The sequence below is a fragment of the Metarhizium robertsii genome (assembly GCF_000187425.2).
Source record: "Metarhizium robertsii ARSEF 23 chromosome Unknown MAA_Scf_5, whole genome shotgun sequence".
Taxonomy (NCBI): Eukaryota; Fungi; Ascomycota; class Sordariomycetes; order Hypocreales; family Clavicipitaceae; genus Metarhizium; species Metarhizium robertsii.
The window spans coordinates 747,895-760,476 of NW_011942193.1; the positions used below are offsets into that span (position 1 = coordinate 747,895).

Sequence of the window (12,582 nt, forward strand, 5' to 3'; positions counted from 1 at the left end):
CGCCTATACGTTTCTACGTATACCTGCCTATAAAGGTGCGGCCCTCTTTTCCGATAAATTAAGTTATATTAAATTGTACTCTAATCTCAACTTTGTTATTTTCCAAAGTTGAAAAGTCTCATGCTAATTCGGCTAGTAATTAAAAATAGAAGAAAAGAGGTAAACCTGGTATACCCTATCTTATTCCCGATAATCCCTGCCTTAGCATAGCATTATAGGAAAACGCATAATGAGCAACTTGGGGTGTGGGCCACGGATGACTCGTAGCAATGCCAGTTCTTGGTCGCTGGACAAGAAATATTCGATTCAAGGCAGGATACCAGGGGCGACTGCTCCAAAGTCCTGAAAGAGAGCAGTTGGGAATCAAAGAGGATTGTGCAGTCGGCCGTTTCTTGCGTTGGAAGTTACTTGAACGGGTTTCTTGCGCCCATTGACTAGTACCGTTGAGAATCTCCGTGGATGTGCATGACGGCAAGGCGCTGGGCGATTACGCCATGAATTCCACTGAGCTCAAACTTGGGCCGATGACTAGGATAATCGGCGCTATGGAGCAGTTCCTTATCTCAACACCAACGAGCTTTCATGGCAAGGCTGCGTTCCATGTCAAGGTATGAGCCTGGGAATTGGCATTAAGTGTTAGATAGGTTGAAACACACTCGCTGCCAATCTACACGCATCAGGTCATGCACTACTGACATGAGCCTGATGCGCAGAACAAACACGTGACGGGGGCCGTCTGCGGCCAGCCTACCCATATACACCCCAATGAAATGGATCGTTCTTGCTCTGATTCGAGTTAATTTTCTCATCTTAACCCCCGGCTCCTAAACTTCGTTCTTTTGCGGGGATTAGAAGATGTTCTTCGTATTGATTGTTGTCATGTTCAACCGCGCATTAAAATCACCCCCTCCCCCTCCCTCTCCCTCTCGGAGACCTTATTCGGCCCCACCCAACACGTGAGTGTCCGGGCACCTTGCGTACTTCGTACACCCCCACGCTTTACAACTATCCGCGCCAAGTGGGTCCCTGTCTAGATGCGGAAATAGTACATCGAAGAGTCGTATAAATCCGTAGCGTGGCCTGTGAATCGTATGTTATGAAACCGCTCAACAGATGAGGTGAGTAACTAGGGAGAAATACCAAATCAAAAAAGACGGCCATGATAGAAAAGAGACCTCGAATAATAAAAACTGCGAGAGTATTTATGATGCACTCATTAGCGCTTCAGTGCAACAGGTGTCGCTGCGAACGCTCGGTATAGTCGCTCACGGCCGCCAGGCGGAAACTAATTCCTGCGTACAAGATACTTCTACTAAATAGACAGCTAATATCTCTCGATGCACTGATTGTCAGTCACAGAGGATTTTGTAGAATTATAGCGGTTCAAAACAATACAGTTGTTACACGGTTACACGAGGGCTGCTATCACGGGACCTAGGGCAGAAAACCCTCACCGAATTTTTATATTTAAAGTGCTCTTTGGTCAACTAGGCCTTGAGGAAAAACAAGGACGTTTAATATCAAAGACTTTTATTGGATGCATTGAGCTACTAACTCCAAGCCTACCATTGTACCCTTGTCACACCGTAAAACAGCATGGTTTGTCAGGAGATTCTACAATTTATACAGAGACGTGCATCAATCCCACCAGCGGAACCAAAACAACTCCGGAGTGGAATATAAACGGCAAGCCGGCCCACGTGCCTCCAGTCTCGACTCCTTTTGCAAACAACAGAGCCATGAGAGGGCTCCCGGCTATCCGGCCAACTATATCAACCACACCGATAAGACTATTCAGCCGCGCAACATTGTGGTGCTCCACTAGACTCGTCGCCAAGCTTCTGACCAGGGGGAGCATTCCCCATCCAAGGGAATTGATAAGCAGAGCCGAGACCAAGAGCGGTTGATTGGGCGCCACGCCGAGCCCCAGCAAGCTCAGAGACCTGATTGCTGCGCTGGCGCGTGCGAGAAGCAAGTCCGATTGTCTAGGGCCCCATAATTTCTGGTAATACCTGTTTAAAACGGGTAGGATGAAGAGGTTGAGGAATAAGATGCAGCCGCAGCGAATAGATATCATCATTGTAGCGTACGCGAGGGTTTGCTTATAATGCGTCGAGATGTATAGACGCAGAATTTCCTGGCTGAAAAGCGGATGAACTGTAAAGGGGGAAATTATCAAAAAAACCTTCTTATTAGATGCCAGGAAGGATATAGAGCTCAGAATATGGCTGAGTGCATTCTCGCAACACCTCCACCACTCTGAAGGCTGCGCAGTTGCTTCCTCGGTGGGTGCAGCATCAGGTTCACTAGCGTTGTAATTCAGTGTTTCCGGGATGAATAGCAGTACACCAATACCAGTCGCTCTGATGAAAACGGCGAGAATCATGGGTATCCACGGGTTCCAGACCATGAGTGCGGCGGCACCAAGGGAGCCGAGGAATTCCGCCGTGATGCTCACAGCCATGAGCTGCAAGAAAATCGTCACCCTTGACCCTGGGCGCCTCAGTACTTTTCTCGTGGCATGTCATCATGCAAGATGTCAACACACCTGCTTCTCTCTGCAACCACATCAGAGACGATGGTATGCGTGAGAGCGGTGCTGACGGCCACGCCGCCGCCGAAAATAGCGTGCAGTGCCGATAGCCAGATCCATTGGAGTGGTATGGCTCCGCCGATATAGCTGACGAGTTGCACATAGCTGTGTTTGACCAGGAGTGCCACACTCACAAGCACAATGACGGGCTTTCGACCGTATATGTTACACGGAAATGGCTGGCTACACAAGGGCTACGGTCACGAGACCTAGGGCAAAGTCCCTCACCGACTTCTTGTATAAATAGACGTCTTCGGTCCCTCAAGGCCTTGAGGAAAACCAAGGACCTTTGATACCAAAGACTGTTATTAGTTGAATTGAGCTATTGCTCCAAGCCCTCTTTCTGAGCCCTTGTCACACTCTGTGTGTGACCAAAGGAACATGGTCCGGCGTGACCAAGGCCCGAATCAAAAGCTAGAGACTTATTGGGGAATTCATAGAACTATGAGTTGACAGACTTAGACCTCTGTTGACAGTAGATTTGGTTGCGAGGCCATGCGGATAATCACCCCACAGATGGGCAGCGAGCTTCCCAACTCATCGTTGTAGAGCCGTCTTACCAGAATCTGCTTATATGAAGCCACTGATTTCATATCTCGGGCTTCTCAAAAGTCAGCCCACATTGGTCGCCGGCGTCTCCAAGTGCTCAAGTCTGCGAGTGGCCTGATGCTCTTGCAAATCGCTGGTACACAACACGGCCGGTTGCTTTTATCAGAGCCAACCAAGACAGCCTCAGCGTTGTAACGGGGGAGCGTCAAAACAACGTTGCCAACATACCCACCGTAGACGAACTTTCATCTCCCTCTATGGCTCACGATATGTGGCGGACTTGCGTGCTACAACGCGGAGTACGGGCCAGAGAGATTAACTCTTTACATGCCTTGAAGGCAAATCGTACGAAAGTCCCTCACACCATCTACATCTCATTAACGGATGGGAATGCAATGGCTTGATCGAAATACGTCACGCGGCTAGCCCGGATGCTATATCCCAAGCCAATGAAATCCCGGTAAATCTACTAGATCTATGATACACCAATCAGCGTATAATTAGACCTGTTGATGTATTATAAATCTAATTATCAGATTTATGTACTATTTCTCGGTCTTTTGTCTCGGCACCCTTTTACCAGTGGGAGGCTTTTCTTCCGTGCAAACTCTCGCATGTTTGGCCATGACATCTCGCCAATATAACAGAACTAACAAATATTCCATAGTTTGTCAGAGAATATTGGAACACGCCACAGCGTGTGGTTGCAGTCTATTCATAGCCCCAGAATTTAAGCCTCCAATTTCCATGCATGTAAGCAATTCCCCGTGACATTTCAGCATGTTGTATTCGGGCTTCTCAATTTCCCAGCAAAGTTTCCACCAGAGATCGTCATGGCAGAAATCCCATCATATAGAATTCACTCTCAAGTCAGAGTTAAAGAGGGCCGAGACTCATGGACCAACTTTAACACCCAGGCAGGTTCGTCTCCGAGTCCAAAATGAGTTTTGTTTGATTGCAACGCTGCGGATAACGCCACTCATCTCGCCATCTGGCCCTCCGTAGGCAGAGGAACTCATTCGTCGAATAGCCCGCGCGATGGTGTAGCCAGGAAAACTTTGTCGACGAGATCAACGAGTCCATATAATTGTGTTTGGTGGCGCGTTACCCACCCCGGCGGATATAAACCGTGAATAGTGACGAAAAGCAACCCGGCTTTGTACATACATCCCATATAAGCTGGACAACCCACCTGTTTCGTCCCTCGGGTTACTTTAAGCCTTGCACGCTTACTTGTACTATTTCGGCCAACTTGACAGATAACACTCACAAATTTCCAATCATGCCTGTTAAAGATACTCGCGTCTTTGGTGGGAATGGCGGCGATCCCTACGAACTCTACCCACAGAATTCCGACGCAAATGTGAAGCTCCTGGAGGTCTGGAGTGGCTGGGGCACCAAAGATTGCAAGAACCAGTGGGTTCTCAAGGGCATTGGACTCACATGGACTGATGGACAGCACAAAGAGCTCTACAACAGGATTGAAGAAGACGACATGTATCAAACATTCCACTTTCCAAAGGACCCAAGGGAAGGTTCCGCAAGCTGGGACGTACGGTCGGGGGCGCGCGTTGACGAGCTCAAGTTCAAGACGAAAAAAGGCGTCCCTTGGGTTACGGGAGGCAGTGGCGGCAAAGAGGAGCATCTTGCCGATGGCGCCTTGGTCGGGTTCCATGGCAAGGCGAGCGATGATATCGACTCTCTCAGTATGAGATACAGAATCTGAGGAGAATTTGGCAAGTCCTATCGTGGCTAGGCACAGGCGACGGATTACTGGAATAACAGATTGACACATTACCACGTAAGGAGATTGATATCGCTTGGTTGGGAATCACAAAAGTTGTACTAGTAGTTAAAATTATATATGCATTAACTTTTGACTTTTGAACATGAAACAGCATCACGCGTAGACTATATGGAACAGAAGTCAGCCAGTCTTTGAACCCGATCATGATGTACAAAACAAGAGCCCCAATAACTTGAAAAAGTACCACCAGATACAACAGCTTGCGAAGAACCATGGCGTCATGTTCTTTGGCGCAGGTTATGAGATCGGTCACCTCTGCGTCGGATTCATACCCAGGACTTTTAGTTCGCTCACGGATGCCTAGGTCGAAGAGTTTTTTGTTTGGCCAGGAACCTTGTGCGTTGGGTCCGATAGCCACAGTAATATGTACGGAGCAGAAGCTCGGGGTGTGCCTTGGTATGGACTGACGCGGCCGGGATATTCGCTATCGGAAAGAATTGGTTCCAGTGCCTCCCAGTCGTCCAGGTGAATCTTCTAGGCACACTGCCCCCAGGCGTTCGCGGCAAGGATGTTATCATTGCGCTTTGTGGGCTCTTCCCTCTGGATGTGCTGAACCATAGCGTCGAGTTCGTGGGATCAAACGAAACCATGGCTAGTATGACAGACTGACAGTTAGTAACATCGACTGAATGGTCTGCAACGTCCTCAATGGTATGGCACATGCGTAAGCTACAGCCTGTATCTTCTCAGTGAGCCCGCCTAATTGGTCTTGGTATAGTTTCCGAGAGATGAAACACTGAAGCGTTGGCTCCGATATAAAGCTACAGAGGCAGCAATAGTGGAGGATCGGACAACTCGACAGCGAATTACGCACGAAATGGTTGATGAACTCTTTGCCAACCGTCTTCGAGCTGATCGTGGAGCGTATTATATAAAGAAACTCTATCTTAACCTCTCTACTTTATTGCCCTATATCCCCGGTCCTAACTCGGTTAAAATCTTAACACCGCTGCATGATCTCGCTCCAAAGAATATCAAGGTAGAAAAGGGGTACATTATAAGCTACACTAACTCACGAAGCTCAGATCTCAAGACCGCAGCCAAGGTGTTTCAGGATGTCGCTAAGGCCAATAGTGGTAGGATCCCTCAGATCACCGATGGTGTTAAGCTATATATTGCAGCAGCCTCAGCCAGGGAGCAGGCTATTGCCGAGGATGAGGGTAGCTGGCAAATCATGGCAGCCCCGAGGTTGTGGCTGCAAGCGTCCTGAGAGGCGTCCTTTCAGGCCCTGGCGTTTATAAGACGCCAGAGAATCATTCTGGCGTAGAATACATTTACGGCACCTGAGAACCTACAGGAGATTATCGCAAAGGGGAGGTTAGTGGGATGGATCAAGCATGAGCTCGCGAAGGCTGCCTGATTGTGGAAAATTGAGGTTGATGTAAACGAAATTGGTATCCCTCGGTCTGATTGTACAAACATGAATGGATATTGCATGCCCGCAGAACCCAGACCTGATGATAAATCTTGAAGAATTGCTCGTCTCCATCCCCCTTTTTGAACAGCCCAATACCACTGCATATCTCGGCATGACAGGAAAGTTGAGGAGCGACATTCGTGGTCGAAGCACTGCAAAAAAGCACATGGGAAGGGACTCGGTATGACTGACGCTATATTGTTAACATAGTACACGATTTAATACGTAATGCTCCTGTAGCCTTCGTAAGGACTATCAAAATAATATGTAGTATCGCGCCCAGGATTCTCTTTAGTCGAGAAACCGTTACCGAGATAGGCAAAGCGATTTTTACCAAAGGTCTGCCAGTCAAAGTCCTCGAAGCGCGGCTTCTCAAGCATATGGAACCAGTGTATTCTGCTACCCGGGTGCAAGGCAACGACTGGCCCATCAACTTTTCCATTCTTGAACCACGATCGACAGTGCGTACTCCAGGCAGTGCGCTTCATGAAGACGTCGATATGCTCAGCGAAATCCGCTACAGCCTCCTGTTTAGGTGCAACGGATTTGATGCCTTCTGTCTGGCATTTATAAAGCATCTGAATGATGTACTTGGCAGCGTGCTCTACAATGGGTAGTACGGATCCGTGTCCTATCGGGGCGTTTGGTCCAAGGAACACTATGCGTAAAACCGAGGTAAGCAAGGACATGATGGCAAACAAAGGGATCGGGGAAACACGTACTAAAGTGGTTCGGGAAGTTTGGAACAGCGAGAGACAAATAAGCCTCTGGTTTGTCTTTCCACTGGTCCCCAAGTAAAATACCGTCTTGTCCAATCACTGGATATCTGGGGCAAAATGATATGTCGAACCCCGTGGCACATATCAACATGTCAACTTTCAAGATGTCTCCGGTGGAGGTCTTGATGCCCTCTGGGACAATTTCCGAGATGGTGTCTGTCACCACCCGAACATTTTCTTTAGTGAGCGCCTCCAGGTATCCATTCCCTGGCGTGGGACGTCGGCAGCCGACGGCAAAGGTTGGTAGCATATGCTTTAGTAGCGGGGAGTCTTTTCCCAGTTTCTCCTTCATCCCATTGACGGTGAATCTAACTGCTTCCTCCTGTTCTGGACTATCCTTGATAATCTGAGGTGGCTGTTAGTTTCAAAAACGAGCCAGTTGAAGGGGAGCAGCGAACACGTACAAATTTAAATCGAGAGTTTAGCTCCGATTCGATGTCTTTACGGTAGTCCATATAGGCTTTCGGGTCCGCTCTAAAGGTCTGCTTTTGTTCCTCCGAGACTATACCTAGAATTAGCGACTGAATGCTCATGGTTTGCTAGGGCACTATATCGCTATACAGGCAAAGTTTGCTCCACCTGGGCCTGCTTTGCTCTGGGCAAAGCCGGCGGTGATCCAGGTTGGTGTTCGGATAAAGGTGATCAGCTTCTTTACATCTAATGATCGGTCAGCGATCGACCCCATGCTGTAGCGCCAGAAATAATTCGCAATACCGGGTTGTATCGTGGGAATAATCTGAATCCCAGACGATCCACAGCCAAGTACGGCCACAGACTTTCCTCGCCAGTCTGCCGATGGGTCCCATGCCGCGCTGTGAAGAAGTTGGCCTCTAAAGGAGTCGAGTCCAGGGATGTCTGGCCACTTCCAATTGCTACCATTAGTCAGATGAGATCACCTATTCGCAGATGATCGACTTACTTAAGAATTCCGGAGCCACTGATGAGGAAATGACACCAGTCGTCAATGACAGACCCGTCGCTTACATTCTCAATCTTCACGTTCCAAATCGCTTGCTCTCCATCCCACGCGGCGTGGATGACCTTGTGGCCGAGCTTAATGAATCGGTATAGCTCGTACTTTGTTGCTAGCTTTTTGAAATACTCCAAGATCTCGGGTGCAGAAGAGTAACTAGCAAAGTGTGAGTTCAAGGCTCGCCATAATAGCACTAAGCCGTTGAGAATGCCTACAAATTAGTCCATTCTGGATTAGGCTCCCACGAAAATTGATAATTGTGAGACGGGATATCACAAGCACATCCAGGATACTTGTTCTCGTACCAGGTACCTCCCACTTCAGGGTTCTTTTCGTAAACGACGTGTGTGACTTGCTGCATGTGCTTGTCGATCTGGTAGGCGAGATTCAAACCTGAAGCACCTGCACCCACAGTGATAATTCGCAAATCACGCGCCTCTCCCAGTGCCTTTTCGACAATCTGGTAACGGTCCGGGGGGCCTTTGGCCATGCCACCGGTAGCACCGCGCTCCTCCGCCACAGGAGTTTGATCAAGAATGCTGCTCATCGTGCGCAAAAGTGTTCATGAAAAGAGATTAATGGGCCAAAATTTCGTAGGAAGGTGGTCGTCGTGTCTAGTTCCAATTCGATGTATCGTGCTCGCAACTATGCGTGGTGTATAAGGCGATTGAGCTCTTATACCAAGCTTAAGCTCCGAAACCACGAGTTCGGTTTCGACTCAAACTATGTTGGAGGCCCGCGCCACCAGCCAGAAGAAGCCAACGTTGCTCGCGTCGTCTCGAGCCCATTTGATGTGACCGAGCCGACTTGCCTTTGCCGTGGTTACACGCCCCCCAGTGTAAAAGTGGAGTCATCTCCGCATCACCTACCCTCCTGGATTGGCTGAAAGCCCCTTGTTACCCTCACACCCCACATGTCAACATCTAATTTCTCCACACCTGCCCCACAATATCACTCCATCTGGAACAACCCGATGATAACTCGCCCTTACACTGCAATTGTCCTCCGGACGGCGGATACTTTCAATACCCTGGCTGTCGGAGAGTGGATATTGTATCTCTTTACTTATCTTAACCAAGCTGACGGGCAGAGACTTTGCTTCCGAGGGGCGTTTGATGCAGGCTGAGGTCTCAATCAGTATCAAACATCGTCGAACCCGGTCCCTTCGGTTCGCCAGAACACAAAGCTCTCGCCTTCAGTGGACGGTGCTTAATTGGGCAACGTCTTTCAGAGCTATCCGGGTTTCCTCGTGCTCCTCAGTGTAAATAGAATAAATCTGTGTGAACTGCCAGAATAGAGTTTAAGCACCGCGTGACCTCCAGCTATCATCGACTTTGACAAGGGCTCGGAATGAGGGCTTGAAGCAATAGCTCAATTCAACTAATAACAGTCTTTGGTATCAAAGGTCCTTGGTTTTCCTTAAAGCCTTGAGGGACCAAAGGTGTCTATAAATACAAGAAGTCGGTGAGGGACTTTGCCCTAGGTCTTGTGACCGTAGCCCTTGTGTAACCTTTGCTATTGGGCCATTTCCGTGTAACATCCACCTACAGGCCATGAAGATTGAGTTCTCTAATAAACAATTTTGTGTCCTACAGGTTATCAACGCTGCTTGGACCCGTAAGCCCCGTAGGTCGGCATGAAATCGAGATATTTCTGGCCGCATTTCCTGTTCTGGCTTTAAATCAGGCAAACATGCGTTGCGGAAGTGCGTAAGAGACTCTTCATCCAATACTGATGTCGGAAACTTGTTAAGGTGCGTAGTACCGGGACGCCAGTGCAGTTAAAATATTCCGTAATGGATAATTAATCCTTTTAGTTGATGCCTGGAACACTTATCAACCGAGGGACTCAAGAGTGCGAGAACCGCTGCTACAGCCATATTTGCACCTGCGCTCTCCCCTTCAATAAAAGCAAGTTCGACATCATGTAATTACCTTGGCACCATTGCCGATTGCCCAATGTGCTACATCTAGGCAATCATTTCGAGCGGCTGGAAAATGGTACTCTGGTTAAAGTCGACATCGCAAGAAACACAGATAAGTTAAGTAGAATGTGCTACGCTCTATAGATATATATCAGAGGGCTCTTCATGGTTAATAGCCAACCACCATCATGTGTATGCATAAATATGCCTCTGGACTTCGTAAAGGTACCGCTTGGTTTCAATATTCGGCAAGAAATGTTGCGACTTTCGTCTCGCGACGGAATGAGAATAGCTTTTACAAATAGCAAGGTTGCGGAACCGGGTTTCAACCCTTTCTTGCGCATTGGTAGATCTGACCCGGGCGGGCCTATCGCCACCTAAAGAATCTTCAATCTCTTTATATCTTTGTTTGATCTTGCTCTGTGCTGCTTCCACGCCTATGCCCATGTTACCCGGTGAAGCTGTTTTGGCTTAAGCTACTATTTAAGTCAATAGAAACTCTGAAGTAGAGTTTTTTCGCTCAGGAATTAAATGATTAATCCAGGACAGCCTAGAAAGAGGTCTTTGACTTTAAACTCTCAAAATACTCCGTATTCAAGTTAAATATAGGCAATGTATCTAATGCCTGTGGTTGGAGTACAGGAAACCAGCCGTTCCGCTATTTACAGGAATTATTTGCCGAAGTATCTTCTTACCTCTGGACTAAGACATACATGTATAACAGTGACACAAGGACTAAAATCACAAGACGTAGGGAATTAGGCTCCCACTGACTATACTTTTAACTTGTGAGTAATCCAAGACTAGTCGAGGGTATATAATTCTAATAGAGGCAAGTGGCAAATTTGGTATTATATTGTCTAGGCCATTATGACGTTTTGACTGTTCCCATGGCGAGGCAGAGACCGCGCAGCAGAAACTTCACGGCGCAACGTGACGCCGGTGTGGCTCGCTCGCGTTAAGCGTTTACATAGATATGCTTACAGCCTTTCCTTAGCATATACTGTGCCCGAGGTAACTAAAGCTAGCTCTAAAATTGGCCTGCTCGTAAATAATTGGGCGTTATAGGGCGTGTTTTAGCCATATACTCAACGTTTGGAACGGCGGGTGCCGGGATTGCGACTTAAACTAACTGCTTCTAGGAGCAACTCTCGGTTTATGCTGACTCGCTTGCCGCGACTTTTCAGCCCGATAGATTGCGGCTTTAGCATTGCCGTGAATGATGCACATTCGGTATACATAAATAAGATTGTTAGCGGTGTGAATGAGCAAGAGCCTCTGCATCTCACCTCTTCAACCCAACAACACCATCCCGTAACCCCCTGGAACGACTAGTCCCCTTTGTTTGTTGACACATGCGCAGATTCTGGCAGCAATCTGGCTAGATCCATGGAGTTCCCTCCCTTGGCTTAGCTATAAGACGACTTCCGCAGACGGGGCACCTGGGGAAGTCTGGGATAGAGAATAAATTACCACCCGGCGCATATTTCAAGACGTCAACTAGTCTAGTCTAGGCTATGTGAAATCAATGATAAAATAACAGGAGCTAAAACACGCGCATCCCTTCACCAAATCAGGTCTAGTAGTTGGGACCCTTGGTGGCCCGTGCCGGGCATCTAGTTCTGCATGTGGTCTAGTCGGGTTGGCAATTGGCCAGGCGGCGCGCCGTGCAGCTAGGACCAGACCAGACCCAGGGAAACTTGAAGCACCGAGGCTTCATGTCCGGTCTCCCTTCGCCACCAACTCTACAGCTTGATCTCCCACTCCCACTTGCCAGCTGTGGTGGCTAGTCGCGTAGGCAACCTTGGGCGACCGACATACATTGGCCTCTTGATCAGACGACTTTGTATCGTTCTTCCGCACAAGACATTGCACCCAAGGGACGAATGCACAGATGAAGTGGTATGAGGGATACAAAGAGCTCAACGTGGAACTCAAGGATGCCAAGGCCCTGCGGACAAAACTTCCAAAAGACCCGAACCATTTGCAAGACCCAAAGGATATCAATGGTTCAAAAGATCGAAAAGCTACTTGACGTCTCTTGCTACGCAGCCCGACGAACTCACAGTAAGTCTAGTTCGAAGCATTTTTGTCCATGGAGTTTTGCCAACAGAAGCAAAGTGGAATACACATCTTTTCTGGCCTGGTAGAAGGCCATGGCAGTGTTCAAGTTCAAATAAATTGCGGGCTTGAAGGCTCAGTATCGCGATTTCCAAGATGGGCCGGATTTACTGTGGACGATGCCTTCCAACGCCTTTGCCTTGGGTACGTTTGAGGGATCCGCCAACTGCCAAAAACTACAGCAGCCATTGACCGGCTGAATCAAGATACCAGGTACAGACAGGGACCAATCTGACTTGTTCGGCGTCGGCACTTTCTTGGAGACAAGCGCAGTCAAAGAGTATGTGCTGGCTTGACTGCTAATCTGACTCTGACGAGGGCATCGTGGGCGATGAGATGGGATATTACGTCTCAACCTGACCTTTACCTGTAAGGTTCGCCTATCCCGACCTTTTCACATAATGTGGCGCAAGGGCATA

The 12,582-nt window shown here is 48.4% G+C and overlaps 4 protein-coding genes across 4 annotated transcripts; 2 read left to right on the forward strand and 2 right to left on the reverse strand.

Moving 5' to 3' along the window:
* Positions 1–1,621: 1,621 nt before the first annotated feature.
* Positions 1,622–2,464, reverse strand: MAA_04407 (MFS transporter; the record flags this gene model as incomplete). Its single annotated transcript, XM_007822405.2, has 1 exon — positions 1,622–2,464. One exon carries the CDS (start codon positions 2,462–2,464, stop codon positions 1,622–1,624), a length of 843 nt encoding a protein of 280 aa, XP_007820596.2.
* A 1,960-nt stretch (positions 2,465–4,424) lies between these two features.
* Positions 4,425–4,868, forward strand: MAA_04406 (Mannose-binding lectin; the record flags this gene model as incomplete). Its single annotated transcript, XM_007822404.1, has 1 exon — positions 4,425–4,868. The coding sequence occupies one exon, from the start codon at positions 4,425–4,427 to the stop codon at positions 4,866–4,868; it is 444 nt and encodes a 147-aa protein (XP_007820595.1).
* An 898-nt stretch (positions 4,869–5,766) lies between these two features.
* MAA_04405 (homoaconitase) lies at positions 5,767–6,159 on the forward strand (the record flags this gene model as incomplete). Its single annotated transcript, XM_007822403.1, has 1 exon — positions 5,767–6,159. One exon carries the CDS (start codon positions 5,767–5,769, stop codon positions 6,157–6,159), a length of 393 nt encoding a protein of 130 aa, XP_007820594.1.
* Positions 6,160–6,584: 425 nt separating this feature from the next.
* On the reverse strand, positions 6,585–8,665 carry MAA_04404 (cyclohexanone monooxygenase; the record flags this gene model as incomplete). The annotated part of the gene is made up of 6 exons (XM_007822402.2): positions 6,585–7,024; positions 7,089–7,500; positions 7,550–7,647; positions 7,707–8,017; positions 8,065–8,274; positions 8,334–8,665. 6 exons carry the CDS (start codon positions 8,663–8,665, stop codon positions 6,585–6,587), a joined length of 1,803 nt encoding a protein of 600 aa, XP_007820593.2.
* Between the last annotated feature and the right edge of the window lie 3,917 nt (positions 8,666–12,582).